The sequence below is a fragment of the Trichomonas vaginalis genome, chromosome IV, assembly GCF_026262505.1.
Source record: "Trichomonas vaginalis G3 chromosome IV, whole genome shotgun sequence".
NCBI classification, from domain to species: Eukaryota; Parabasalia; order Trichomonadida; family Trichomonadidae; genus Trichomonas; species Trichomonas vaginalis.
Window position 1 is genome coordinate 39,500,300 of NC_067206.1, and position 26,308 is coordinate 39,526,607.

At 28.9% G+C, this 26,308-nt stretch overlaps 9 protein-coding genes across 9 annotated transcripts, besides 1 other annotated feature; 3 read left to right on the top strand and 6 right to left on the bottom strand.

Moving 5' to 3' along the window:
* Positions 1-17,513: part of a mobile genetic element that runs on past the window's edge.
* On the top strand, positions 3,880-5,078 carry TVAGG3_0250250 (phage tail repeat-like family; the record flags this gene model as incomplete). The annotated part of the gene is made up of 1 exon (XM_051228000.1): positions 3,880-5,078. A coding segment is annotated over one exon (1,199 nt), but the record flags the coding sequence as incomplete, so codon positions are not given.
* On the bottom strand, positions 6,975-7,304 carry TVAGG3_0250260 (uncharacterized protein; the record flags this gene model as incomplete). Its single annotated transcript, XM_051228001.1, has 1 exon — positions 6,975-7,304. The coding sequence occupies one exon, from the start codon at positions 7,302-7,304 to the stop codon at positions 6,975-6,977; it is 330 nt and encodes a 109-aa protein (XP_051112987.1).
* TVAGG3_0250270 (Prim-pol domain family) lies at positions 7,866-9,299 on the bottom strand (the record flags this gene model as incomplete). The annotated part of the gene is made up of 1 exon (XM_051228002.1): positions 7,866-9,299. A coding segment is annotated over one exon (1,434 nt), but the record flags the coding sequence as incomplete, so codon positions are not given.
* TVAGG3_0250280 (uncharacterized protein) lies at positions 10,756-11,028 on the bottom strand (the record flags this gene model as incomplete). Its single annotated transcript, XM_051228003.1, has 1 exon — positions 10,756-11,028. The coding sequence occupies one exon, from the start codon at positions 11,026-11,028 to the stop codon at positions 10,756-10,758; it is 273 nt and encodes a 90-aa protein (XP_051112989.1).
* On the bottom strand, positions 11,049-12,074 carry TVAGG3_0250290 (integrase core domain containing protein family; the record flags this gene model as incomplete). Its single annotated transcript, XM_051228004.1, has 1 exon — positions 11,049-12,074. One exon carries the CDS (start codon positions 12,072-12,074, stop codon positions 11,049-11,051), a length of 1,026 nt encoding a protein of 341 aa, XP_051112990.1.
* On the bottom strand, positions 12,740-13,312 carry TVAGG3_0250300 (uncharacterized protein; the record flags this gene model as incomplete). The annotated part of the gene is made up of 1 exon (XM_051228005.1): positions 12,740-13,312. The coding sequence occupies one exon, from the start codon at positions 13,310-13,312 to the stop codon at positions 12,740-12,742; it is 573 nt and encodes a 190-aa protein (XP_051112991.1).
* TVAGG3_0250310 (DNA/RNA polymerase superfamily) lies at positions 14,031-16,282 on the bottom strand (the record flags this gene model as incomplete). Its single annotated transcript, XM_051228006.1, has 1 exon — positions 14,031-16,282. A coding segment is annotated over one exon (2,252 nt), but the record flags the coding sequence as incomplete, so codon positions are not given.
* Positions 17,514-18,867: 1,354 nt separating the features above from the next.
* On the top strand, positions 18,868-19,969 carry TVAGG3_0250330 (uncharacterized protein; the record flags this gene model as incomplete). Its single annotated transcript, XM_001299047.1, has 1 exon — positions 18,868-19,758. One exon carries the CDS (start codon positions 18,868-18,870, stop codon positions 19,756-19,758), a length of 891 nt encoding a protein of 296 aa, XP_001299048.1.
* Positions 19,970-24,910: 4,941 nt separating this feature from the next.
* Positions 24,911-25,744, top strand: TVAGG3_0250340 (uncharacterized protein; the record flags this gene model as incomplete). The annotated part of the gene is made up of 1 exon (XM_051228007.1): positions 24,911-25,744. A coding segment is annotated over one exon (834 nt), but the record flags the coding sequence as incomplete, so codon positions are not given.
* Between the last annotated feature and the right edge of the window lie 564 nt (positions 25,745-26,308).

The window sequence follows — 26,308 nt, forward strand, 5'->3', positions numbered from 1 at the left end:
TTATCATTATTGCTAACACTTCACCCTATTCACATGTGTTAATTTATATCAACCGTTCAGGTTCACCTTCAGATGATACATTTGAATCTTTAAAGCATTTAATCAAAATTCCAATTATTTATTTATCACAAGAAGAAGCAGAAGATTATTTAAAAAACTTTGTAATGTATAAAGAATTATATAATACAATCAAGAAGCAAGGATTAGAGGATAAAATTATTGATAAACAACGGGATGAATTATTTGAAACACTTTCTATTTCAAATTTTGATAGAGAATTTTTGCATTCACTCATTTTTCTAGATGATGCGGTGAAATCAAAACTAATAACTAATGAGAAATCATATTTTAATCAATTATTAACTCAATGTCGACACATTCAGTGTTCATTCTTCATGGCTGTTCAATACTTTAAAGCATTAAGCACAAACATTAAATCAAACCTGTCCACCCTTTTCATTTTCAGTGGTTTTAGTCGTCAACAGTTGAACGTTATGCTTTATCAAGTGAATTTACCAATGAGCATTAATGAACTTTACACACAATATCAACAATTAGGAGAACATGGAAAAATAATAGTTGATTTAAATAAAGGTTCCATTAAATTCGAATAACTTTTTATAATTAATTTTTATTTTTTATTTATAATTAAACATGACAGAAATTGCAAATCTTCTACAGGTTCCATTAAAACAAGGAACAAACAAAAAGGGTGCATATAATAGAACTATGAAAGTTCCAGACGGAATGAAAGAATTAGTCCACATTGTTGCCGGTCTTCAAAAGGATGTTAAACAAATGAGAAACGTTTTAACATTACCAGAAGCTCAAGCATATGCCAAACGTCACGGACCAAATTGGGAAGCACACGAAGCAGACATTACGGGTCCAAATGGAAAACCTGATGGAATAAATGAAGTTTTCGTTACTGATGGTCAAGGAAATATTAAAGTCATAAATGGGTATAAATTAACAATGACGGATTATCCTAAACGTAAAGCATATAATGAACATTATCCTATGCAATTTGATGAAAATGGAAAAGCTGTTAAACAATACATTGGAGAAGGTGAAAATGGTCCAATTAATTCATACCGTCATAATCCATATTCTTACTTCAATGAAGAATTAAATGCTATTGAAGAGGGACCGGATGGATTACCACGATATTCTAACCAGTTTGATGGTCAATATGCAAATTTAAGACCTGAAATTCCAGCTAAGAAATTCTTTAAAGTTGCTTTATTCGATCCAGTTTTCGCAAATGTTAAAGATGAACTTAAACAGCAATTCCAACCAATTATAGTAGCAAGAATTGCATCAGGTGCTTTATCTCAAGCATTCAAAGATTTAATTAAGAAACCATTATATCAGCAACGAGGTTTAACTTATGATTTAGTTAAGGAATCAGATAAAAGAAAATTTGAGAAATCAGATGATTATAAGAATGCAATTAATGAATATATTCGGTCTATTAATTTCGATGAAAATGCTAAAAATCAACTTCATGAACAAATACAGGAAATAATAGATTCAAAAGTTCCAGCAAAATAAAAGTTTAAATATATTTTTTTATTCGAATATAAATGAGAAGACGTTTCACTAGTCAAAAGAACACTAACGCAAAAGCAGAGATTACGGTTGGTTATAACGTAAATGATGATAAATCACGAATTATTCAAAATGTTAAAGTTAATGTTAGTCCTGAATTAACAAGGTCAGCAACTCAACCAAATTTATTAACTCGTGACTTACCGAAGAATGAGGAGAATGAAGAAAACCATGAGAATGGAGACCCAATCATTTTATCTGAACCTGGTAAAGAACCTGTTGAAATTCCCACTTATCCAACATACCCCCACCTCTTTCATCAAACATCGAGAACCCAGGAATCTACGATTACAGTCGCAATGCGCCATATAAAATAGACATTAATTCTGAATTAATGAAAATTTACCGTGATATCATAACTGATAATTATGATTCAATAATAAATTTAATTGACCAATCCGGTTTAATTATTTTACCTTATGAATCATTAATTCACATTATCGCCATTCTTTGTGATGTTCAAGATTCAGACGTGAAGATTCAATTTTTCATAGATGATGAGGTTTCATGCTGCGGAACAGTTGCAAAAATAAATCCTATAAAGGATATTAGCACAATTAAGATATCAAAGAACGGAACAACAACTGAACTTCATTTAACATATAATGATATTTATAATAAAATAGTTGATGAATATAAAATATCACTTGAAAAATTCTTTGTTAAGGCTATTTAATATTCAAGCATTAACATTATCGAATAATAATCCTTTGAATCATAATCGATAATAATTGACCTTTCACCAGTTTCTATCGTTTGTTTTATTTCTTTTTGTTCCCCACTATCCGGATCGGTCATTGTAATTGTTTTTGTTATAGTATCAGCTTTATCTTTAACTTCAATCTTTTTTCCATCGGGATATTTAAACCAAAATTCCAAAAATTCGATATTGTCAATCTGTTCATATTTTAATCTATCAATTACATTTTTAATACCATCTGAAAATCTTATGAAATGGTCATTATATGGGTTTGATTGAACTAAATTTGAATGAAGTGAAATATAACCTGATGATGAATATGACATCGACTCATATTTTCTGAAAACACTAAAATTTATAACATGAATGAATTTCTTATTCGTTGAATTTATGAATTCTTGAGGTAATCTTATTCTAGTTTTATTTATCACTGGAAAATAACGCTTTACCATATTTTTAATCGTAATAAAAAAATGTCAATTATCAATATTATTTCGAATAATAACTGTGAATTAAATTTAACAGTTAGCGGAATTTATAATGTTACTCTCGTTTCTGTGAGTGGTAAATTTAATCCCATTCTTTTAGACCCTTCAGATTATATATCATTTATTAAAGATGACCATGAGCCGCATAGCGGCGGGGTCGTAGACCTAAAAACGTATGATATGTATATAAATAATGTGATAACGAAATGGGATATTAACATGATTTTAAGTTATTTAAATGAATCATTTATCGTATGGTATGAAGAAAATTTTAAATCAAAACCTGATAAACTTTTTGAACTTGATGAAATAAATAACCTTATTAAATTTCCGCTGAAAATTAAATTTTGTACTCCTCGTCTTCGTTCATTGTTGGGGATATTAAATTTTGAAAAAGATGTTGGGGATGTTTTGTATTCTGACACTGGTTCTAATTTCATTTTAATCAAATGTGATAAAGTTAATACCCCAATGAGATTTTCACATCAAACATTAGACCCTAACTCTTACCCATCAATACAAAACATTTTATCCATCAACTTAAACATATTTTCTTTATCATATCCGTTTCAATTATCCGGGAATTCATTTATTCTTCATTCAAAAGATTTATCAAATATTAAATTTAGAATAACTGACCTATTTGATTGTGATTTAGAATTTATGAATGAAATATTATGGCAATTTCAAATAGAAAAAATAGCTGATGAGATAACAGATTAAATATTTATTTTTAAATCGTAATAAATGATTAAACAACAGCAACCACAGACCATTACATACGCCATATATGCATATAATTCAAAGACGGCAGAACAAACGCAAATGTTGAAATATGGAGATTTGGAGATAGTATTGAAAAATGACCATTTTGAATTCGTTTGCAAAGGTGGTGCAGTGATATCAAATATAAAAGAAATTTTATTTATGAATTCAAAAATTAAAGGAATAACGGATGATATAACATCAATTCCACCAGAAGAACAGAGATATTACGCATTAAATGCATTTCCTAAAGTTTTGAAGATTGGAAGATTTAATTTAAATGAGGAATTCATAAAAGGTTTCCTAAATGACATAATGAAGAAGGCAGATAAGGAATATGTGGATAGTGAGTTAGCAAAGAAAGCAGATAAGGAATATGTGGATAGTGAATTAATGAAGAAGGCAGATAAGGAATATGTTAATGAAAAAGATAATGAAATTATAGAAAGGGTTGAATGGTATCATGAACGGACATCGAAGATTCTTAAAACTAAAGCTGATACAGGATGGGTTTCAGAATGTTTAGACCTTAAAGCAGATAAAACTTATGTTAACGATGAGTTAGAGAAGAAGGCAGATAAGGAATATGTGGATAGTGAGTTAAATAAGAAAGCTGATATATCATTTGTTAACGATGAGTTAGCAAAGAAAGCAGATAAAACTTATGTTAACGATGAGTTAGCAAAGAAAGCTGATATATCATTTGTTAACGATGAGTTAGAGAAGAAGGCAGATATATCATTTGTTAACGATGAGTTAGCAAAGAAAGCAGATAAAACTTATGTTAACGATGAGTTAGAGAAGAAGGCAGATATATCATTTGTTAACGATGAGTTAGCAAAGAAAGCAGATAAAACTTATGTTAACGAAATATACCAAAGTTTAGTTGGAACAAAAAATATTGAAACTATTGTTGGCGACTTTTCTGTCAATGAAGAAAACAAATATTTTAGATGGGGGTTTGTACAGTCCTTAAGAAATGGTATACGGTATAAACTCATTCCGAAAAATAACAATGAAATGTATGTAGGCTATATAAAGAATAATGGTACACAAGTTAAAGTTCCATTAGACAACAACTGTTACTTAAACTTATATGGAGACGAACAAAAGAAATATTTAAGAGTTTATGAAATGACGGATATGACATTGTCTAACGTAGCTCCAGCACCGTATTATTATGACTATGGTGTTGACGCACATGTAGACCCAAAAAAGCAAACATTATATTTAGAATATTATAGATATAAAAGATATAATGCAATAGAAAAAACGAGAATAGTATACTATTATGAAGATGACAAAAATAAATATTATAGTCAAGATTTTACATACCCTGAAAACATAAGATTATATTATAAAAAATATTCTGACACAAACCAGAAGAAACCCGAAATAGTTACACTATATTTTAAGTTCAAAAGAGACAATCCTATAATATCTCATATGTTTGATTTAATGAACCCAGTAGGTTCTATTTATACATCTATGGATGTGAGAGGTCCTCAAGCAATGTTTGGTGTTGGTGCATGGGAACAAATAGTCGACAGGTTTTTGTATTGTGCAAACTCTTCAAAGGAAACAGGGGGAAGTAAAACGATTACAGGTGAAAATTTACCTGCACACAGTCACTACATAGATTTAAGCACATCTCAAGCAGGTTGGCATAAGCATAGATATTGGGATTGGTCAGGAATGACAAAAGGTAAAGGATATGATGTTAAAGATGATGTTAAATTTGCCATAAATTGTTACTGGAGTGACACTCAGGGAGAAGGAAACCATACACATCGCGTTTCAGGATATACACAAACAACGGGACAAAGTAAAGATTACATGCCACCATTTATGACTGTATTCGCATGGTATAGAGTTCAATGAACGCTCAATGTTTGTGAAACAAACTTTAGGAGCTCCAAAAGAGCAAACGACATAATTTAAATTTTTATTTTAGTATAAATGAAGATTCTACCATATGGTGTTATTGGAAGAGATAAAGATGGAAACCCAATATTTGATCCAAAGTTAAAATTAAAGTTACTGACAAGACAACAACTTGAAAAGTTGCTGAAACCAAAACAGAATGAAAAATGAGAAAATGAGAAAATGAGAAAGAAAAAAAATTTAAATTATGTAATTTTATTTTTATCATAAATGACCAAATTAATTAAGCCAACTATTTCTAAATTAATGATACCAATGAAATCATTTCATGGAGTACTTATCCAGGTTCTTCACAATTAGCCGGGGCAGGTGTTGTGACTCAAGGTGGAACATTAGCGAATCCATTCAAATTATTAACTAAAGATGAAGTTAATAAAATGATGATAAAATAACTGATAACAAAATTTTATTTCACTACTACCATAAAAACAGGTGAAAAAACAGGTGACATCTCACCTAGCCGCTTTGCGGCTCTGACCCTTTGGGTCTCTTCACCTAAACATGGGCTTCGCCCTTGCCGCTAGCGGCTTATTTTTGTTCAAAGCTTCCACGAGAGAAAAGATTCCTCATTTGCTAAGGATTCCAAAAATGAAAAAATCATTGATTTCGGCTGAGAAAAAACAGCAAAACCCTTCTTCCACGGGAACAAAGAAATAAAGAAGAAATAAAGAAGAAATAAAGAAGAAATAAAGAAGAAATAAAGAAGAAATAAAGAAGAAATAAAGTAAATTTTTTATTTATTCCCGTGGAAGATAGAGCACTTTTATGACACTTTTTATTCACGACAAACAAAGAAAATAAGAAAATACGGCGCCGTCGCGGTTCGAACCACAGACCTTGACCCCTCCATAACACCACCTTAGACCACTGTGCTACGTAGCCTGTCGACATAAGATTTTATAAATTGCATATTTGATGTAAATTTATTTCCCAGTTATTCAAAAATAATTAATTATTGAATAACCGAAGGTGCTACCATGCTACCATGTGCTACCAGGTCATTTAACTTCTCTGAAAAAGTGTGACAACATGACATTTTGACAACAACACAGGAGGAAGGTAGTTATTAATTATTTTTGAAGAACCGAAGGTGCTACCATGCTACCATGTGCTACCAGGTCATTTAACTTCTCTGAAAAAGTGTGACAACATGACATTTTGACAACAACACAGGAGGAAGGTAGTTATTAATTATTTTTGAAGAACCGAAGGTGCTACCATGCTACCATGTGCTACCAGGTCATTTAACTTCTCTGAAAAAGTGTGACAACATGACATTTTGACAACAACACAGGAGGAAGGTAGTTATTAATTATTTTTGAAGAACCGAAGGTGCTACCATGCTACCATGTGCTACCAGGTCATTTAACTTCTCTGAAAAAGTGTGACAACATGACATTTTGACAACAGTCATGAAAGGATTAATGCAAAAATAAATTCAAATCATACTTTATAAAGCTAGACCTTCAGGTCTCGCCGCTTAGCGGCTCATTTACAGGTATTTCATCGTCAGTAAATGAATCCTCATTATCGTTTGGTTCAACCTGTTTATATAATCCTTTCATTTCTTCTTTCAAAACATAACACCATGTTTGTTTACCGTCTATTCTTCTATGTTTCCTATCACATTTATCCTTAATACTCATTTGGAAATTCTTGTCTTTCATGTCTGATGGTTTGCAGAATAAAGCATTTTCACACGTCATACCTGCACACAATTCATCATAATGTGTATTTATCCATACATCTAAAGGATTTGATGATAATTCAATTAAATCTTGTTTGGCTTCAGTCATCGGTATGATTCGTACATTAAATGATGAAAGGTCGTAATTGATAAAATACGTCAGTAAATTATCATAAAATTCCTTTGTGCATGAATCCATCAAATTCTTGAAGTAATCAAATTGACCCTTGAATTTACCATTAACTCTTAAAACTACGTATCTTCTGTCTCCAACTTCAATTTTGACAGGGTAAACGTTGTTAGTTACGAAAATGAAGTTTGCAACGTTCTGAGCTGTTCTTCTGGGTTGATTCTTTTCATTAATTCTAATCTCATTATCCGTTATAATTGATTTCAAAGCGTTGAAGTTTGCGAGTCTATCTTCACCTACATTCTTGAGTTCATTAAGTACAAGAAACATTTTATTTTCAACAACTGAGTTGAAATTACCCGTTAGCTCACTTATTTCGGTAATGTTTTTGCATGAATAACCAGCGAGAAGTTCAGAAATAATGTCAGTAAATCTGTTTTTACCTGTTCCCTGAAGTCCTTTCAAAATAATTGCTGTTTCATTCTTGATTCCAGGATGTTGAATCATTGATGCAATCCAGCCGAGAAGGTATTTATACACTTCATCGTTATTATCACATATGGCTTCTTTAATGAAATTCATAAACATCTCAATTTTTGAGTAATCAGGCTTTTCAAGAATGTTGTATTTATAACCATGAAACGTTGAGAAAACATCGGGGGAATCAGATTTAAAGCAAACACCCTTAACGGTTAATGAGGATAATTGATTTAGTAGTACATCCCATGCTGTTATTGTTTTACCTTCTTCTTTAAATAATTTAATCATTTTGAGTGACTCTTTCATGTTTGATTGAAGAACAAATGATATTTGATTCATTTTGTCGTGTATGTTGTAATCTTTCTGAATGAAATATTTATTTCCACAATCTACAAAACGGATTACACGTGATAAATCCTCAATTACTTCAGAACTGTTTTTATACTGATGATTTTCAGCCTTGCGTCTAATATCTGTTATCAAAAACGAGTCGTCAAGTTTGATATCAAATGTTATTTTTGGCTTACGTAATAAAGGTAAAACATATTCATCATAATATTCCTTTTGATATAGTTTTAGAATCTTCACTAAAACAAATGGAGAAGTCATTAAATGTGCATATCTATTACGTGCTTTTTCAAAATTACTTTTTGCATTTTCAGTTAAATTGCAGAAGTTATAAACGTTATCGTATGCTTCATTAATTAAATGATTAGGTAACGAATTAATAGCTTGAAACAGTGTGAATAATGTTATTTCTTTTTCTAAATTCATGTTTCCACCGTCATTATGTACTTCAAAATCACAGATGCCATCAACTATGCTCTGGGCAAGTTTATCGTCAATGTTTACATCTTTGTTTTCATTCATGATAGTCTTTATTTCTTCGTTCTTCTGTTCAACTCTTACCTTAATATTCAAATCATTTAATATATCATTCACTGTTCTGGTTAATGTTGAATCATAACTTCCACGAATGAATGAGTATGTATTGATTGGTTCTGTTGCATTCTTGCGAACTCTTGAATCAGCCATAACTACTAAAGAACGCTTTGAATCATCCATTGAAGTCATTATATCAATATCATAATCATTGCAGGAATAACATTTAATCATTCTGTTCGAGGTTGAATAGAAGAAATTAGTGTTGCAATAAATGTGAAGACCTCCTGAAGCGGTTTTAACGATAACATCTTTATCCGAAAGTTTTGATAAAATGTCTTTTCTAACTGTTTCTTTAAGTTCATCATTGTATGATTTATTGATATCAACATCTATAATCGTTAAATTTGAAATTTTATTTACTAATAAAGCCATACCAGTTTTCCTTCCTCTTCCTCCATCGTGTTTGAGGTAGTTATGTAAATCAATCTTGTTTTCACCAATTCTTTCGTTGAGGGTTTTAGTTTCTGCCACAACTAATTCCTCAGCTAATGAATCAATGATATTTTCATCAGAAACGATATAGTTGTTGCTGTTGTTTGTTGCTGTCATTTATATAGGAATAAAAAAATAAAAACAATTTTAAAACTAACTTTATTTTTGGACTGCATCATATTTCCTATGTTGTTGTCAAAATGTCATGTTGTCACATTTTTTCAGAGAAGTTAAATGACCTGGTAGCACATGGTAGCATGGTAGCACCTTCGGTTCTTCAAAAATAATTAATAACTACCTTCCTCATTAATCCTGTGTTGTTGTCAAAATGTCATGTTGTCACATTTTTTCAGAGAAGTTAAATGACCTGGTAGCACATGGTAGCATGGTAGCACCTTCGGTTCTTCAAAAATAATTAATAACTACCTTCCTCATTAATCCTGTGTTGTTGTCAAAATGTCATGTTGTCACATTTTTTCAGAGAAGTTAAATGACCTGGTAGCACATGGTAGCATGGTAGCACCTTCGGTTCTTCAAAAATAATTAATAACTACCTTCCTCATTAATCCTGTGTTGTTGTCAAAATGTCATGTTGTCACATTTTTTCAGAGAAGTTAAATGACCTGGTAGCACATGGTAGCATGGTAGCACCTTCGGTTCTTCAAAAATAATTAATAACTACCTTCCTCATTAATCCTGTGTTGTTGTCAAAATGTCATGTTGTCACATTTTTTCAGAGAAGTTAAATGACCTGGTAGCACATGGTAGCATGGTAGCACCTTCGGTTCTTTAAAAATAATTAATAACTACCTTCCTCATTAATCCTGTGTTGTTGTCAAAATGTCATGTTGTCACATTTTTTCAGAGAAGTTAAATGACCTGGTAGCACATGGTAGCATGGTAGCACCTTCGGTTCTTCAAAAATAATTAATAACTACCTTCCTCATTAATCCTGTGTTGTTGTCAAAATGTCATGTTGTCACATTTTTTCAGAGAAGTTAAATGACCTGGTAGCACATGGTAGCATGGTAGCACCTTCGGTTCTTCAAAAATAATTAATAACTACCTTCCTCATTAATCCTGTGTTGTTGTCAAAATGTCATGTTGTCACATTTTTTCAGAGAAGTTAAATGACCTGGTAGCACATGGTAGCATGGTAGCACCTTCGGTTCTTCAAAAATAATTAATAACTACCTTCCTCATTAATCCTGTGTTGTTGTCAAAATGTCATGTTGTCACATTTTTTCAGAGAAGTTAAATGACCTGGTAGCACATGGTAGCATGGTAGCACCTTCGGTTCTTCAAAAATAATTAATTATTGAATAACCTAAAAACCATGAGACTTTGTCTCCGGACTCTTTGAGTCACTTAACGATAAAATAAGTGATAACAAATTTTTATTTTTATCATAAATGAATACCCCACAAGCTCAAAATTTACCACGAATCATAACAAGGGAGGAAATGATAAAAATGATGCAAGAACATGTTAAAAATAACAAACCACTAAAATTGAGAAAATGTGGTTATGCAGTAATGATGGAAAGAGAGATGTTGTCGAAGAGGAATAAAAATTAAATTTGGATTGAGTTTAAAAATTCATCTTTATTAAATTCATCTCTTCCAATCAATTTATTTATTCTATTAAATTCTTTTATTTTTGCTTCACTCAGTTTAAGGATTGAACGGTAAGTTTCTAATTTTTCGATTATTTCTTTCCTCTCTTTATCGTTTTCAACCCCACCGCATTGTGGCTTCTTTTTGTAATAGCATATTTTTGATTTAATTCTGTTTAGTTTCTTTTTATATTCATCGTCTGGACTCTTGACTGCTTTGTTGTCACTCATTTTCTTACGAAATAAAAAAATTAAATATTATTTAAATATAATGGAGTAATAAAATAAATCGGAATTTCTATTAATTTATTGTTAACCTCAACTAATGCATTGCCGTTAATATATCTAACAAATTCAGCTATTGTGTCAAATCTTCGTCTTCTTTTTGTCATTAATTTATCAGTTTTTCCATAATCGAGATGAATCAAAACTTTATCCCCTTGTTTAAAATTCATGAGCCCCGAATTAATTTGTTCACGTTTAACATCATTCAACCTTTCCATTTGCTTTCTAATATATTCCCATTCTTTTGAAATATCATTTTTCATTTCCACCGGTTTCATGTTTATAGTTCTATGCCATGTATTATTGTAATAATATACTAACAGCTGTATGATGGAGTCATGATTTCCATCCCAGTATATCTGACCGTTAACCCCTAACGCATCTCTAAGAGTTCTCATTACCGCATCAACTATTTTATTATGAAACGTAAATGGAGAGGATGAAAAGTAAAAATTAATTTGTGAGAAATAATGAGTCATAGCTGCCTGAAATCCTTTATCACTATCACCCCTGATATTATCTACTCTTTCATGATCTAGTAAGTATTGAATAGCTCTTCTTGTTTCCTGTTCTGTTTTCCCTTTCACCGGAATGCAATATAAATATCTGGTGTTAATGTTAATGGCAAATAAATAAGTAACGTTTCCTCTTGAATATTCTAAATGATCAATTTCATATGAATATGGATATGGAGCAAATGAAGGGCGACTAAATTTTTCCTTTAACGGTTGAATTTTTGGGTCAATTGGTTTATTTAATATTTTGAAATCCTTTTTAAAATCTTTTTGCTTCTTTAATGTTTGAAATGGATATAATAAAGTGAATGATGAAGGATTAACTGAAGGAGGAGGTGGTACTGTCGTTGGAGGTTTTGGTGTTGGAGGTTTTGGTGTTGGAGGTTTTGGTGTTGGAGGTTTTGGTGTTGCAAGTGGTTTAATTTTATCTGCTTTGATTTTGGATGATGAAGTTTTGGATTTCATTCCCCCCTTCATTAATTCTGGATGTATTCTATTCATTTGTTTTAAATATGTTGTATATAAAGGTTTGATATACTTTCCCACTTCGAGTTTATGTTGAAGGATGAATTCCAAAAGTTGATCTTCATTTAAAAGTCGGGCTGAATATGGTTTAACTAATGAATCATAAATTAAAGCTTGTGCATCATTTTTGGTCTGAAGGACCTGGGTGTTTTGCACCTTTTGTTTTTGCTCCTTTTGCTTTTGCGGCTCAGGATTATATAATTTATATAATTTATATAATTCATCAATATCTTCTTCTGTTAATACTTTATTTTTAAAATCTTTCAATTGTTTAAGTTGTGATTTAGTTTTTCCCTTTGAATATTCATTATTTTTAATTTTGTCTTTAATTTTAGAAATTATTTTATCATGATATTTCAAAATTTCATTTTTATAATACGAATAATAATAATTCATATCATCACCCGTTATATTTTTATTATGTTTTTGGAGATATGCTTTTAAATCATAATAATCAAAATTTTCTTGATTAAATACTAAATCATCAATTAAAATTTTTAAATCTGTGTTATCCATTTATATAAAAATAAAATAAATGTTTTAAGGGTGCCCACCTCTTTGAATCATAGTACAAAACCATTATTAACGGTTCCTTTTGTCTCTTCTGTGGTATTGTATTAAATAAATGGCATACAACATCCATTTTCACAACATACAGCCTTAGTGTGTGCTCCTGTTAATGCAGTCTTACCAATTGTTAAGCGAGTCATTGACCCGTTTTTAAGTTGTAAATTAATATTCTGACCATCAAATATCACTTTATCATTTATTATATCCAAATAATTTTTAGGTGTTAATTGTTTATTTTGTCGTAAACTAACTCCTTTCATTTTTTGTGCAATCTTTTTAAAATCACTTCCATCAATTGAACCGTTGAATGATGTATAACACTTGGGGCATAAAGCAACCATGTTATCACCTTGTTTCTCAATTGCTAAACCCAATAACTTCTTCTCATGTGCTTTTTCTTCAGCTTTATTCTTTAATTTAGGTTTAAATTTCTCATTAAAACAAAAGAAATCAAAAGGTGCGAATTTGTAAATGTTTTTATCATAAAATTGTTTATCAGTAACAATTGCTTGAAATGCTTGAGTGTTAGGAAGATTTGGGTCGCCAGCGATTGCCCAATAAGATGAATCAGTATCACCTTCAATGAAATGAAAACGATTAACATCCATGCATTTATACATAAAATCATAAATGAAAACCAAATACCAGTATTTTGCGTTATCTAAAGTGAAGAATGCCTCTTGTAAACATGTATCACATCTATAAAATCTATCTTTAAGCATCACTTGATACGTATCTTCACCTATTTCTCTTATGTTTTTAAACTTATTTGACATACATGCAACGCGTGCCTTCTGTGCATTCATTATTTTAGTCTTTGCGTAATTTTGTGTATTCATTGCATCGTAACCATATGATCCATTAAGTGAAATCTTGCAAAATAAACTTTTTCCTTTATTTCCTTCTAATTCAGCCTTTTGTCTTTCGTTCATAAATTCGTTCGCAAATTCATTAAAACAAGTGTTTTTAGTAAATGTTAAAATTGATTGAATATCATCAATGATAAAATGAAATCTGTCTATTAGATACCAAAGATAATAAGAAGAAAATGGTTGATATTGGTTGTGTGTTGATGCTAACTGAGTTAATTTTCTCTGTTTCTGGTCAACTGGTAGATTGTTTGATTTCATGTAATTATACATAAAACTGCCAATTGTTTTTTCATCTGTGATAATATCTAAGTTTCTTATTATCGGTAAAAAGTTTATGTAATCATTAATGTATTTTTCATCAATGTGACCCTTTACTTCAGCCACGAATAAAGTATTTTTCTTCTTAATTATTCCCAATGCTTTTGCTTTCTTTGTTGCTGTATCACAAATGATAACACCATTCAATCTTCCCGGCATATACATTTTATGGTCAGTATATTGAATGAAATCATGAGGATTAGATGAAAATGATGAAGGATATAATGAATTAAAGTCAACACCAACGAAATGAGTCATAATGTTGGAAGTGTCCTCATTTGATACAGTTTTAGTTTCTGGATTATATGAAAGTTTATTAATGTGCGTGATTCCTTTAAGATTTACTCTATGTTGAACATTTGATAAACCACCAGTAATTCCATTACGGAGGATGTGATAAGCTTCAACTGAATCTAGAGTCATTGGTAAATTATTTTTTAATGCATAATTTCTTAAATTGATTCTTAAACGTTGAACATCTTCATCTTTATTTGATTTTACGACATTGCAATAACAACACATTAACTGACAATTTTCTTTGGTATGTGGTTTTTCATTATCGATTCTATCTAATGTTGGTTTATTAGCATATGTAAACGCTTTACCACACATTTTGCATTTAGATGAAAGGATTAAATCGTGATAGTATTGATAGTCATCCATTGAAACATTGTTTTTAGTATCCCTTTCTGCTTTTTCATCTTGTTTCTTATATGAATCAATTTTATATTTCCAATACTTTTTTGTTAATTCAAAACTTGATTCCACATTTTCTTCTTCTGGATATGTTTCGTTAGGATTGAAGTTCTTATATGCTAACGCGTAACGAATCATTGATGCATTCGATGATAAAGAAAGATTATGAAGCATGTCAATTTTATAAACAAATGTTTCTTCAATAATTTTATCAATTGGGTCAATCATAATTTCAACGTCTTTATTGCAATAATGAATAAAATATTCTAATCTATTCTCAAAATTTTTAGCATCATTGAGATATATTTGATAATCTGAATCGGATATTGTTTCTTGAGTTAATGCTGAATAAAATGAATCTTGAGTGAATGGTTCCACTTTATATAATTCATCTTCGTAATTCTCCCATGTGATGAATTGATAAGGGAAAAAGGATTTAACACGTGATTTATTGTTTCCGAAATCTTGAGTGAATTGGTCTAATGTTCCACCCGCTATATAATTTCTGATGTCAATAAATCTTAATTCATATGGACAGTTTGTTTTCTTTACAATGATTTGCTTAAATTGAGAAGAAGAACCCAGCATTGATTTTATTTTCCATTTTGCAGTGTTTAAATCACGAAGAATTAAATTTAAATCAAACTTTCCCGAACTAAAACCTATGATATTCACTTTATTGAATTCCTCATCTAGAAGTTCTTTAAATGCTTCCTTCTGTTTTTCATTTAATGTATGGGACAAAGTCCCCGCCGTTTGGTCCGTTTGCGGCTTCATTAATTCTTCATATTGTTCAATATTTGATTTAGCAACTAATGAACAGGTTGAAAATAAAAATTCAATCCAATCAGAGATGAACGAATCACTTGATGTTAAGCAAAAATTCCTCGTAAATGTTTTATCACGGTCTACGACCTCGCCGCTTCGGTCTGAAAGACCTTCAGGACTCAAAGAGTCCGTTTGCGGCTTTATTTTGACAGTTGATGATACCATAAATGGTTTTAAGTAAGCGTTCAAAGTTGCACATTCAGAAAGTTGAAGTTCTTCTTTAGTCTCTAATGTTTCGAAGTCAAAAGTAATATAATATCTTGTTGGTTTATAATATTCCTGCAAATTGTGAGCTAATAGCCATTGATATATCTTCTGTTTCGTGATATGTGGTGCATATGGTTGTTGTGTGTTTTGCAATTGAACGTCTTGAATTAATCTTCCATTATTTTCTTTACATTTCTCACAATGTTTTAAAAATCTTCTTCGGTTTTTCCTTTCTGGATCATCGCGGATAGAATAAACTTCTTCTTTACAAAAGGGGCAAACTTTATATCCTGTGAGTGCTTCAACGTCTGTTATTCTGTCAGCGTGAAGTTTTCCACATGGACTCTGTGTTAATAAAATATTTATTGTTTCAAATTCTGGATCTATCATTATTGAATCCACTAATGGAAAGTCTACCTTATTTATGTCCACGTCTTCTGGTTGAGGGTCACAATAATAAAAATCAATATTAACGTTTAACATTCTTGCTAACCTCTCACTTTCTGATGAAATGTCAAATCCTTCATATGCATCTATGGCTTCATTTAAATAACTTCTACGAGTTTTAGGATTAACACCATCAGGAATGTTATAGAAGCGTTTAAATAACCTTCTACCTTCTGCTCTAATTTGATTATCATTCATTTTAGCTGTTCCATTTTTGTTCATTTATGTAAGAATAAAAAATTAAAAAATAAATAAAAATAAAGTTTATTTTTTTAAAGTCCATAAAATGAATTAAGAACACATAAATTTTTATCATCTGCGACGTGACGAATACATTTTAATTTACTCAAGAATGCGTACCCTGATACATTAAATCTAATTCCTGTCTTATTTAATTTCACAACTTTGAAAAGGAATGTATGAATAGCTATAAAATGATGAGATGATGTTTTATGGGTTGCTTCCATTTTTTCTGAAATAAATGAATAAATATAATGTTTATAAGTTTTCATATCTTTTATGTTCTTAATAACGAATGGTATAGACTTTTCAACTTCGTCTTCCTTCGGTGCTGTTCTTTCATATGAAACATTATTGGTATCTTCAATAATGAAACCACAATCGCATAAAATTTTATATGTACCAATTGTTTCTTTTGATATTTTATCTAACAAATCAAAAACTTTATCAACACCTGTACATTTATTTAAATAATAATTTGTGTAAATATCATGGTCTTCTTTCTTAATCGTATTTGTTGTATATGTTACATTTTTCAGTGCTTTTTTGAATTTTTCAGAATCAAGAGGAGGTGAAAGTAATATACATGGATAATCTCCATCGTCAATAAATTGTAACTTATGTTTATGAATAAATTTAGTACCTTCTTCTGAAAGTGTTTCGTCTATTTCACCATCTAATAAATTTTGTGTTGATTCTGAGACATAATTTTTATATCTTTCTTCATGAGATTTTTGAACTGCTGATTCTGAAGCTGGGATATTCATTAAACCCTCTACTTCATTTTCATTATATTTTTCAACTTCTCTTAATTCCTTAATTTTTTCATCTATTTCATCTCTTATTTTTTCCAGTCTTTCAATTTCATCATATTCATCATCTTTAATCCGTTCTTCATAATATTCAGGGAAAACATCAGGTTCTTTAGGTTTTTCTTCTTCAGATGTGGGATATAAAAAATTTATAACATCATCTTTATTCATTTTTCCATCATAATCTAAATCATTTAAAAACTCTGCGAATTTTTGACAATTTCTTAAATAATATTTATTAACTTCATAACCCGCCTCCTCTAATATATCCTTTATTTCCTCGTTTGTGAATCCTAATTTTTTAACGTTGTTAGTTTTGACACTCATTTCATACAAAATAAAAAAATAAAATAATAAACATAACTAAGTTTTAATTTTTCGTAAGAAGTTTATTTTTCATTCATGAATGATAATTATATCTAATTTCTTTTACTCTCTCGTATATACTAGATTTAAAGAATTCAGATTTTTCCCCATAATCTCCTAAATGTTTTCTAATCTTATCGGTTTTCCATTCATTATATGAAACTGTATAAACTTTATCTTTATCTTTACACCTTTCATCACTTCCAATATATTTATATCTCAGTTTTGATTTTGCATTTTCATAATCATTAACGTTTAATAATTCACAATCTTCCTTTTTAAATAAATGTTTCACATATTCAGGATTTATCATTCTGTAATATTGTTTTCCTTTAAATCTTTGAATGTAAACAGGAACACCATCCTCTAAAATTCTATTATCCACTTTATCTGGTTTTACTTGTTGGGTCATTTATGTAAGAATAAAAAAATAAATTATTTTAAAATTAATGTTAAAAATTAATGTGTTTATAAATAAATATATTTTAATGCATCGTCTATATATAGATGTAACAAAAAAAGTCACTAAACCCATCCATATATACTACTGTTGAAGTAATATTCTAAGAGATATATGTGATGTTACCAATATGACATGATATTAGAAAACTGATTTAATGGCGATGTGAGACTAAATATTATATGATAATGAGTAGGGAAAAAATATTAATATGAATTTCTTGAATTGAATGTATTTGAATGTGTGGTTGAGGATAAATTATTGATATATATATTGGAATATTAACTAGAAATAAGAATAGGAAAGATTGTTAATGAATAATATGAGATTAAAGGAAAATATATTGTTTTAATGGATGAGTGTTGAGGCTCAATATATCTGAAGATTATATATGAGAAAGAATTAAATAAACTATGAAATGAGAGAAAATATAACAAAAATGTATATGAATTATAATAGTATTTAAGAATGAAGATGCGCTATTTATTGATCTGTAACGATGATAGAGGAATGATAAAAGAAAGATATAATGAAAAAAAAAGTTTATTAAAGCATGTTGGGTACAGTTTATAAAATTTTTGGTCATTTTATATAGTAATTAATTATGGAGTCTTCGGGTAATTATAAACTTTTGTTATAATAGAATTATAATTGGAAACTTTGACCGACAAGAGTGTGTTATGCACTCTTGTCGGTCGCAATGTGCCATTCTGGGAGACATTGCCAATGCATGTCTCCCGGAATGGCATAATATTCCGCAAATTCATTTTGATTTACAAAATTTTTTATTCCTTGTTCTTTTTATTTTCTTTTTCCAGGAACGCTTCACTAATACATCTCAATATCAATATACCTCGATAAAATAATTTATCAACTCATGAATATTTTTTTTTTCAAATGTTTACAATTTACATCTTTTTTTTTTCTTAATGGAATCGCCCTCCCACTACTTTTGTCTTTTTCTCTCTGTTGAAGGGTCTAATGAAGACAGCTTAAAGCAGTTTTATGAAAATTCTATTGTTCAATATCCAAGTTTTAAATTTAATTTTTCTAAAATTCAAGAATTTCACAATAGCGCATCAAAAATTAAATCGATACAAACTTTTCCTGCAATTGCAGCGCATAAAATGAAAAGCAAATCAAAGAAACAACAAACACAAGCAAAATCTATCCAATGGACCGTAAACAACCCACAAAAAACACCTCAAACTGATACGAAGTCAAAACTAAATAGTTCACAAGAAAAAGATGAACTAAAGAAACTATTCCCGGATTGGCTCAACGATGAAACTGTCACCATTCTTGTTGATCTCATTTTCAATGCTAAGAAGGGTTCTCCTAATCACCACTCATTTTATTCACCAACACTGGATTTTGCATTTCATTTGTTTTGTCAATCTCCCAAAACATACAAAACACTGAGAACGGAATTATCTTTCCCAGCAAAATCTACACTATACAATCACTTTGGATTCCTAATCGATTATGCTGAAGTCTGTCTGTTAGATACTGATGGGATCGAAGATCTGCTTAACATAATTAAAAATACCAAATATTTCATTTATAAGGATGAAAATGATAATGAACAGGAAATTATTCCAATATATACACTTGGAATCAATGCTATAATAACTACACAATATTCAGATTCAACAGATAGCGGACTGTTTGTTTTTGTGCTCATGCCGCTAAACTACCATGGGCCAAATATTATTATACATTTGATTGAGCATGCAAATGGTTGCTCAAAAAAATTTTGGATGAAATCAAAGAAGTTATATTTGTTTTACGCGAAATCATCAAATTGCCTTTTGTTATAGTTGATGGAGATCGTGGATATAATGGATGGTTTAAGTCCATGAAACAAGCAATGTTTTATGGAAACTTTAAAGAATTTAATAACTTAAATAAACAGGAATTACCGGAATCAACAAAGCGATCGGAAATTACAATTGATGAGTGTAATAAAAACATCATTAAGATGCTTCAGAGTGGGTTTATTCTCTGCCCGGATTTTGTTCATATTACAAAAAATATCAGGACGATCTTAATTGTAAATGATCATATTATTATAATTTGGTTCGATAATGACGAATATGAGATTATAAACCTTGATAAAATCAAAGAAGCAACAAAATTAGGGAATTGTTTAAATGACAAATCTGACAACACAAAGATGAATGATTCTTATGCTCTATCTTTGTTTTCAATTCATTCATTATATGCATTATTTAATACACAATTTTACAATGAAGCACTTTGGATACTACCTCAGGCATTTATTTATGAGTGTTTAAGAAACGCATATTTAACAATAGAAACAAGATTAAATTTATTAGAAATTTCTTTTGAAATTATTTATCATTTTTATCAGCATTATTCTGATTTCAAAAAATTTAATGCAAATCATGATGCAAAAAATTCGAAAAATACAGTGTTTTTTGCGTTACCAGAGCATTTAGAAAAATTAATAATGGATATAATGATATTTTATTTTGCCTTTTCTGAATTGAACGTTGCAAATTCACAACACTTAACAACGATGACGTGTGAACATATGAATGCATTGATAAGAGTATTTTCTCGCATGAATGATTCGATGAAAAATTCTATTCGGGCAACTGCCAAAATAATCGCTCAAACATTATTTAAGATTGAAAAAAATCGTAAAAATGATACTCACAAAGCCATTTTGAAAAATGTAAAATGTCAAACAGGTGGCACACCATTAATTAAAGAAAAAATGACACAATTTTTTTAACTTTGAGAACATCGCACCGTCATTAATTGCAAAATGTTTTCTGCAAAAGATAGGTTGGAAAAAAGGACTTAAAGCTGATATTGTTCTCGTTGGAATGAAAAAATTAGAAGAGTTGATTGATTTCTTAAATTCAATTTCAGCAACGATTGAGGATAGTCATAGACTCTCCAGTAAAGTTTCAAAGTCGCATTGTAGATTATTTGAAAAACTTCCAAAAGTTGATGAAAAAGATAAGAAAACGGCAGCAGATGCATCAATTGATTTGCAATCTAGTTCATCAAGAAAGAAATCATCAGCAGAAGATGCATCAATTGATTTGCAATCTAGTTCATCAAGAAAGAAATCATCAGCAGAAGATGCATCAATTGATTTGCAATCTAGTTCATCAAGAAAGAAATCATCAGCAGAAGATGCATCAATTGATTTGCAATCTAGTTCATCAAGAAAGAAATCATCAGCAGAAGATGCATCAATTGATTTGCAATCTAGTTCATCAAAAAATGATCCATCAAATTATCCACCAACTATATCCTCTATTGATTCAAAAATCAATCACATTATCATCAAACTCAATAATAATCATGCACAAGTGATTCCACAAAATATGCATTTGCATATCATTCAGCTTTTGCACAAAATTGAATACAAGTTAGAAAATATAAAAAATGAAGATTATGACTTTCCATTTAAATCAATTATTTGTGATTCACTAGAGGCAGTTAAAGCATCACTGTTAATTCATAACGAAATAATTATTGACAATTTAGTTATGCACTCAAAACAACTTGCATTTTTGTATACTATCGACATCGATAAAGAATTTCAGACAAAGGAAGAATTTCATCAATATATCAGAGAACATTTAAATTTTCTTTTGGAAGAACCAAATTATGAGAACCTAAAAGAATTTTTAGGCGAATGCTTCAAACTCTTCATTATCGCACAATCCCGAAATATGAATGTCCAGATATGTTCTGATCTGTTTGAAATTTTTATGGAATGTTTTAGTATGTTTAGCAAAATCTTCATTGAGTTCTTTAACAAATTATCAGAATCAGAAATGATTATTGCTACAAAAATTTTCAGTTTTAAAGAACAATGCAAACTCTTAAATATATTTTTGCAGAATTATGCCGAACCTTTAACTCCGGCAGCATCATTATTCATTGGCAATATATTAAAAGGGTTTATATCAGAAAATGATGAATTAAACGATCCTCAGTTTATTCAATTGAAATTTATTGAATATAATCCATCATATGATCAAATTAAAGAGCAAAAAAAGAAACTAGAATGTGAAGAAAAAATTATTTATAAAAATTCATCGATTTGGCTAGGCATTATCAATTCTAATTTCTATTGTTATGCCATATCCATTTTACAAATATTTACATTATTACCATTTGCAGGTCCCTATTTACTAAATCTTATTAAAGCTGTCAATGATTCACGAAAAAATACCAGAGGTTTTAAGCTTCTCAAAGAATTAGAATTTGTTTTATATAGAAAAATGGATTCTATATATGACATATCGCATCTTATGGAAATATGCTTATCTCGTGATGAAAATGGAAAATTTTCAAATGGAATTGATTTTCTAATTCAATTTGATGCGATTGTTTACAAGGACTTAAAAGTGAAATACTTTTCTCCTCTATGTGCAATTTCTTACAAGTTATATGATGTCCAGTTTCAAAAAGAATTTTATAAAATAGAGACGTTATCACCAGTTATTATATTAAATGTACAAAAGAAGTATCCAGAATTTAAATCTTCCTTACAAATTCATATACGTGACAATATTTCATATAATCTTTTCGCTATAATTCTAAACCCTCCTCTACATTTCACTGTGCTCATAAGAATTTCATTCAAAAAGTGGTTATATTGCAATGATTCATGTACAAAGATGTTAGAACATAATCAAATAGAAGAAATCATTTACAATGGAAAACCAAAATTTTTCCCAAGAAAATTCCATCCCGAGATTGTAGATATATCTTCACAAATAACATATTTGTTTTATGTGAGAAATGATTTACTTACATATGAAAAATTGAATTGCGATAAATCAGAAATGGACTCAGATAATGATGAGGCAAGTTGCAATAAATCTATTTCGAATAACGCAAACGAGAATTTAATATTTGAAAAAAACGGTAAAAATGAAAGAATTGAAAAGGAAATTAAAAGGGTTATTGAGGAGAAATATAATCAGAATGATTGCATATTTTGTCCATTCATTATAAGGAAAATTTTGGAAACAAAAAGGAAAAAGAAATCAAGAGAAAAAGATAGTAAATCAGGAAATGGATTGATAGTGAATATTGAAGATGATTTAACAAATGAGATTGATATTGATGTTATGAATCAACAACAAAATTCATCTTATATTCAAGATGATTTAACAAATGAGATTGATATTGATGTTATGAATCAACAACAAAATTCATCTTATATTCAAGATGATTTAACAAATGAGATTGATATTGATGTTATGAATCAACAACAAAATTCATCTTATATTCAAGATGATTTAACAAATGAGATTGATATTGATGTTATGAATCAACAACAAAATTCATCTTATATTCAAGATGATTTAACAAATGAGATTGATATTGATGTTATGAATCAACAACAAAATTCATCTTATATTCAAGATGATTTAACAAATGAGATTGATATTGATGTTATGAATCAACAACAAAATTCATCTTATATTCAAGATGATTTAACAAATGAGATTGATATTGATGTTATGAATCAACAACAAAATTCATCTTATATTCAAGATGATTTAACAAATGAGATTGATATTGATGTTATGAATCAACAACAAAATTCATCTTATATTCAAGATGATTTAACAAATGAGATTGATATTGATGTTATGAATCAACAACAAAATTCATCTTATATTCAAGATGATTTAACAAATGAGATTGATATTGATGTTATGAATCAACAACAAAATTCATCTTATATTCAAGATGATTTAACAAATGAGATTGATATTGATGTTATCAATCAACAACAAATTCATCTTATATTCAAGATGATTTAACAAATGAGATTGATATTGATGTTATCAATCAACAACAAAATTCATCTTATATTCAAGATGATTTAACAAATGAGATTGATATTGATGTTATGAATCAACAACAAAATTCATCTTATATTCAAGATGATTTAACAAATGAGATTGATATTGATGTTATGAATCAACAACAAAATTCATCTTATATTCAAGATGATTTAACAAATGAGATTGATATTGATGTTATGAATCAACAACAAAATTCATCTTATATTCAAGATGATTTAACAAATGAGATTGATATTGATGTTATCAATCAACAAAAAATTCATCTTATATTCAAGATGATTTAACAAATGAGATTGATATTGATGTTATGAATCAACAACAAAATTCATCTTATATTCAAGATGATTTAACAAATGAGATTGATATTGATGTTATGAATCAACAACAAAATTCATCTTATATTCAAGATGATTTAACAAATGAGATTGATATTGATGTTATGAATCAACAACAAAATTCATCTTATATTCAAGATGATTTAACAAATGAGATTGATATTGATGTTATGAATCAACAACAAAATTCATCTTATATTCAAGATGATTTAACAAATGAGATTGATATTGATGTTATGAATCAACAACAAAATTCATCTTATATTCAAGATGATTTAACAAATGAGATTGATATTGATGTTATGAATCAACAACAAAATTCATCTTATATTCAAGATGATTTAACAAATGAGATTGATATTGATGTTATGAATCAACAACAAAATTCATCTTATATTCAAGATGATTTAACAAATGAGATTGATATTGATGTTATGAATCAACAACAAAATTCATCTTATATTCAAGATGATTTAACAAATGAGATTGATATTGATGTTATGAATCAACAACAAAATTCATCTTATATTCAAGATGATTTAACAAATGAGATTGATATTGATGTTATGAATCAACAACAAAATTCATCTTATATTCAAGATGATTTAACAAATGAGATTGATATTGATGTTATGAATCAACAACAAAATTCATCTTATATTCAAGATGATTTAACAAATGAGATTGATATTGATGTTATGAATCAACAACAAAATTCATCTTATATTCAAGATGATTTAACAAATGAGATTGATATTGATGTTATGAATCAACAACAAAATTCATCTTATATTCAAGATGATTTAACAAATGAGATTGATATTGATGTTATGAATCAACAACAAAATTCATCTTATATTCAAGATGATTTAACAAATGAGATTGATATTGATGTTATGAATCAACAACAAAATTCATCTTATATTCAAGATGATTTAACAAATGAGATTGATATTGATGTTATGAATCAACAACAAAATTCATCTTATATTCAAGATGATTTAACAAATGAGATTGATATTGATGTTATGAATCAACAACAAAATTCATCTTATATTCAAGATGATTTAACAAATGAGATTGATATTGATGTTATGAATCAACAACAAAATTCATCTTATATTCAAGATGATTTAACAAATGAGATTGATATTGATGTTATCAATCAACAACAAAATTCATCTTATATTCAAGATGATTTAACAAATGAGATTGATATTGATGTTATGAATCAACAACAAAATTCATCTTATATTCAAGATGATTTAACAAATGAGATTGATATTGATGTTATGAATCAACAACAAAATTCATCTTATATTCAAGATGATTTAACAAATGAGATTGATATTGATGTTATGAATCAACAACAAAATTCATCTTATATTCAAGATGATTTAACAAATGAGATTGATATTGATGTTATGAATCAACAACAAAATTCATCTTATATTCAAGATGATTTAACAAATGAGATTGATATTGATGTTATGAATCAACAACAAAATTCATCTTATATTCAAGATGATTTAACAAATGAGATTGATATTGATGTTATGAATCAACAACAAAATTCATCTTATATTCAAGATGATTTAACAAATGAGATTGATATTGATGTTATGAATCAACAACAAAATTCATCTTATATTCAAGATGATTTAACAAATGAGATTGATATTGATGTTATGAATCAACAACAAAATTCATCTTATATTCAAGATGATTTAACAAATGAGATTGATATTGATGTTATGAATCAACAACAAAATTCATCTTATATTCAAGATGATTTAACAAATGAGATTGATATTGATGTTATGAATCAACAACAAAATTCATCTTATATTCAAGATGATTTAACAAATGAGATTGATATTGATGTTATGAATCAACAACAAAATTCATCTTATATTCAAGATGATTTAACAAATGAGATTGATATTGATGTTATGAATCAACAACAAAATTCATCTTATATTCAAGATGATTTAACAAATGAGATTGATATTGATGTTATGAATCAACAACAAAATTCATCTTATATTCAAGATGATTTAACAAATGAGATTGATATTGATGTTATGAATCAACAACAAAATTCATCTTATATTCAAGATGATTTAACAAATGAGATTGATATTGATGTTATGAATCAACAA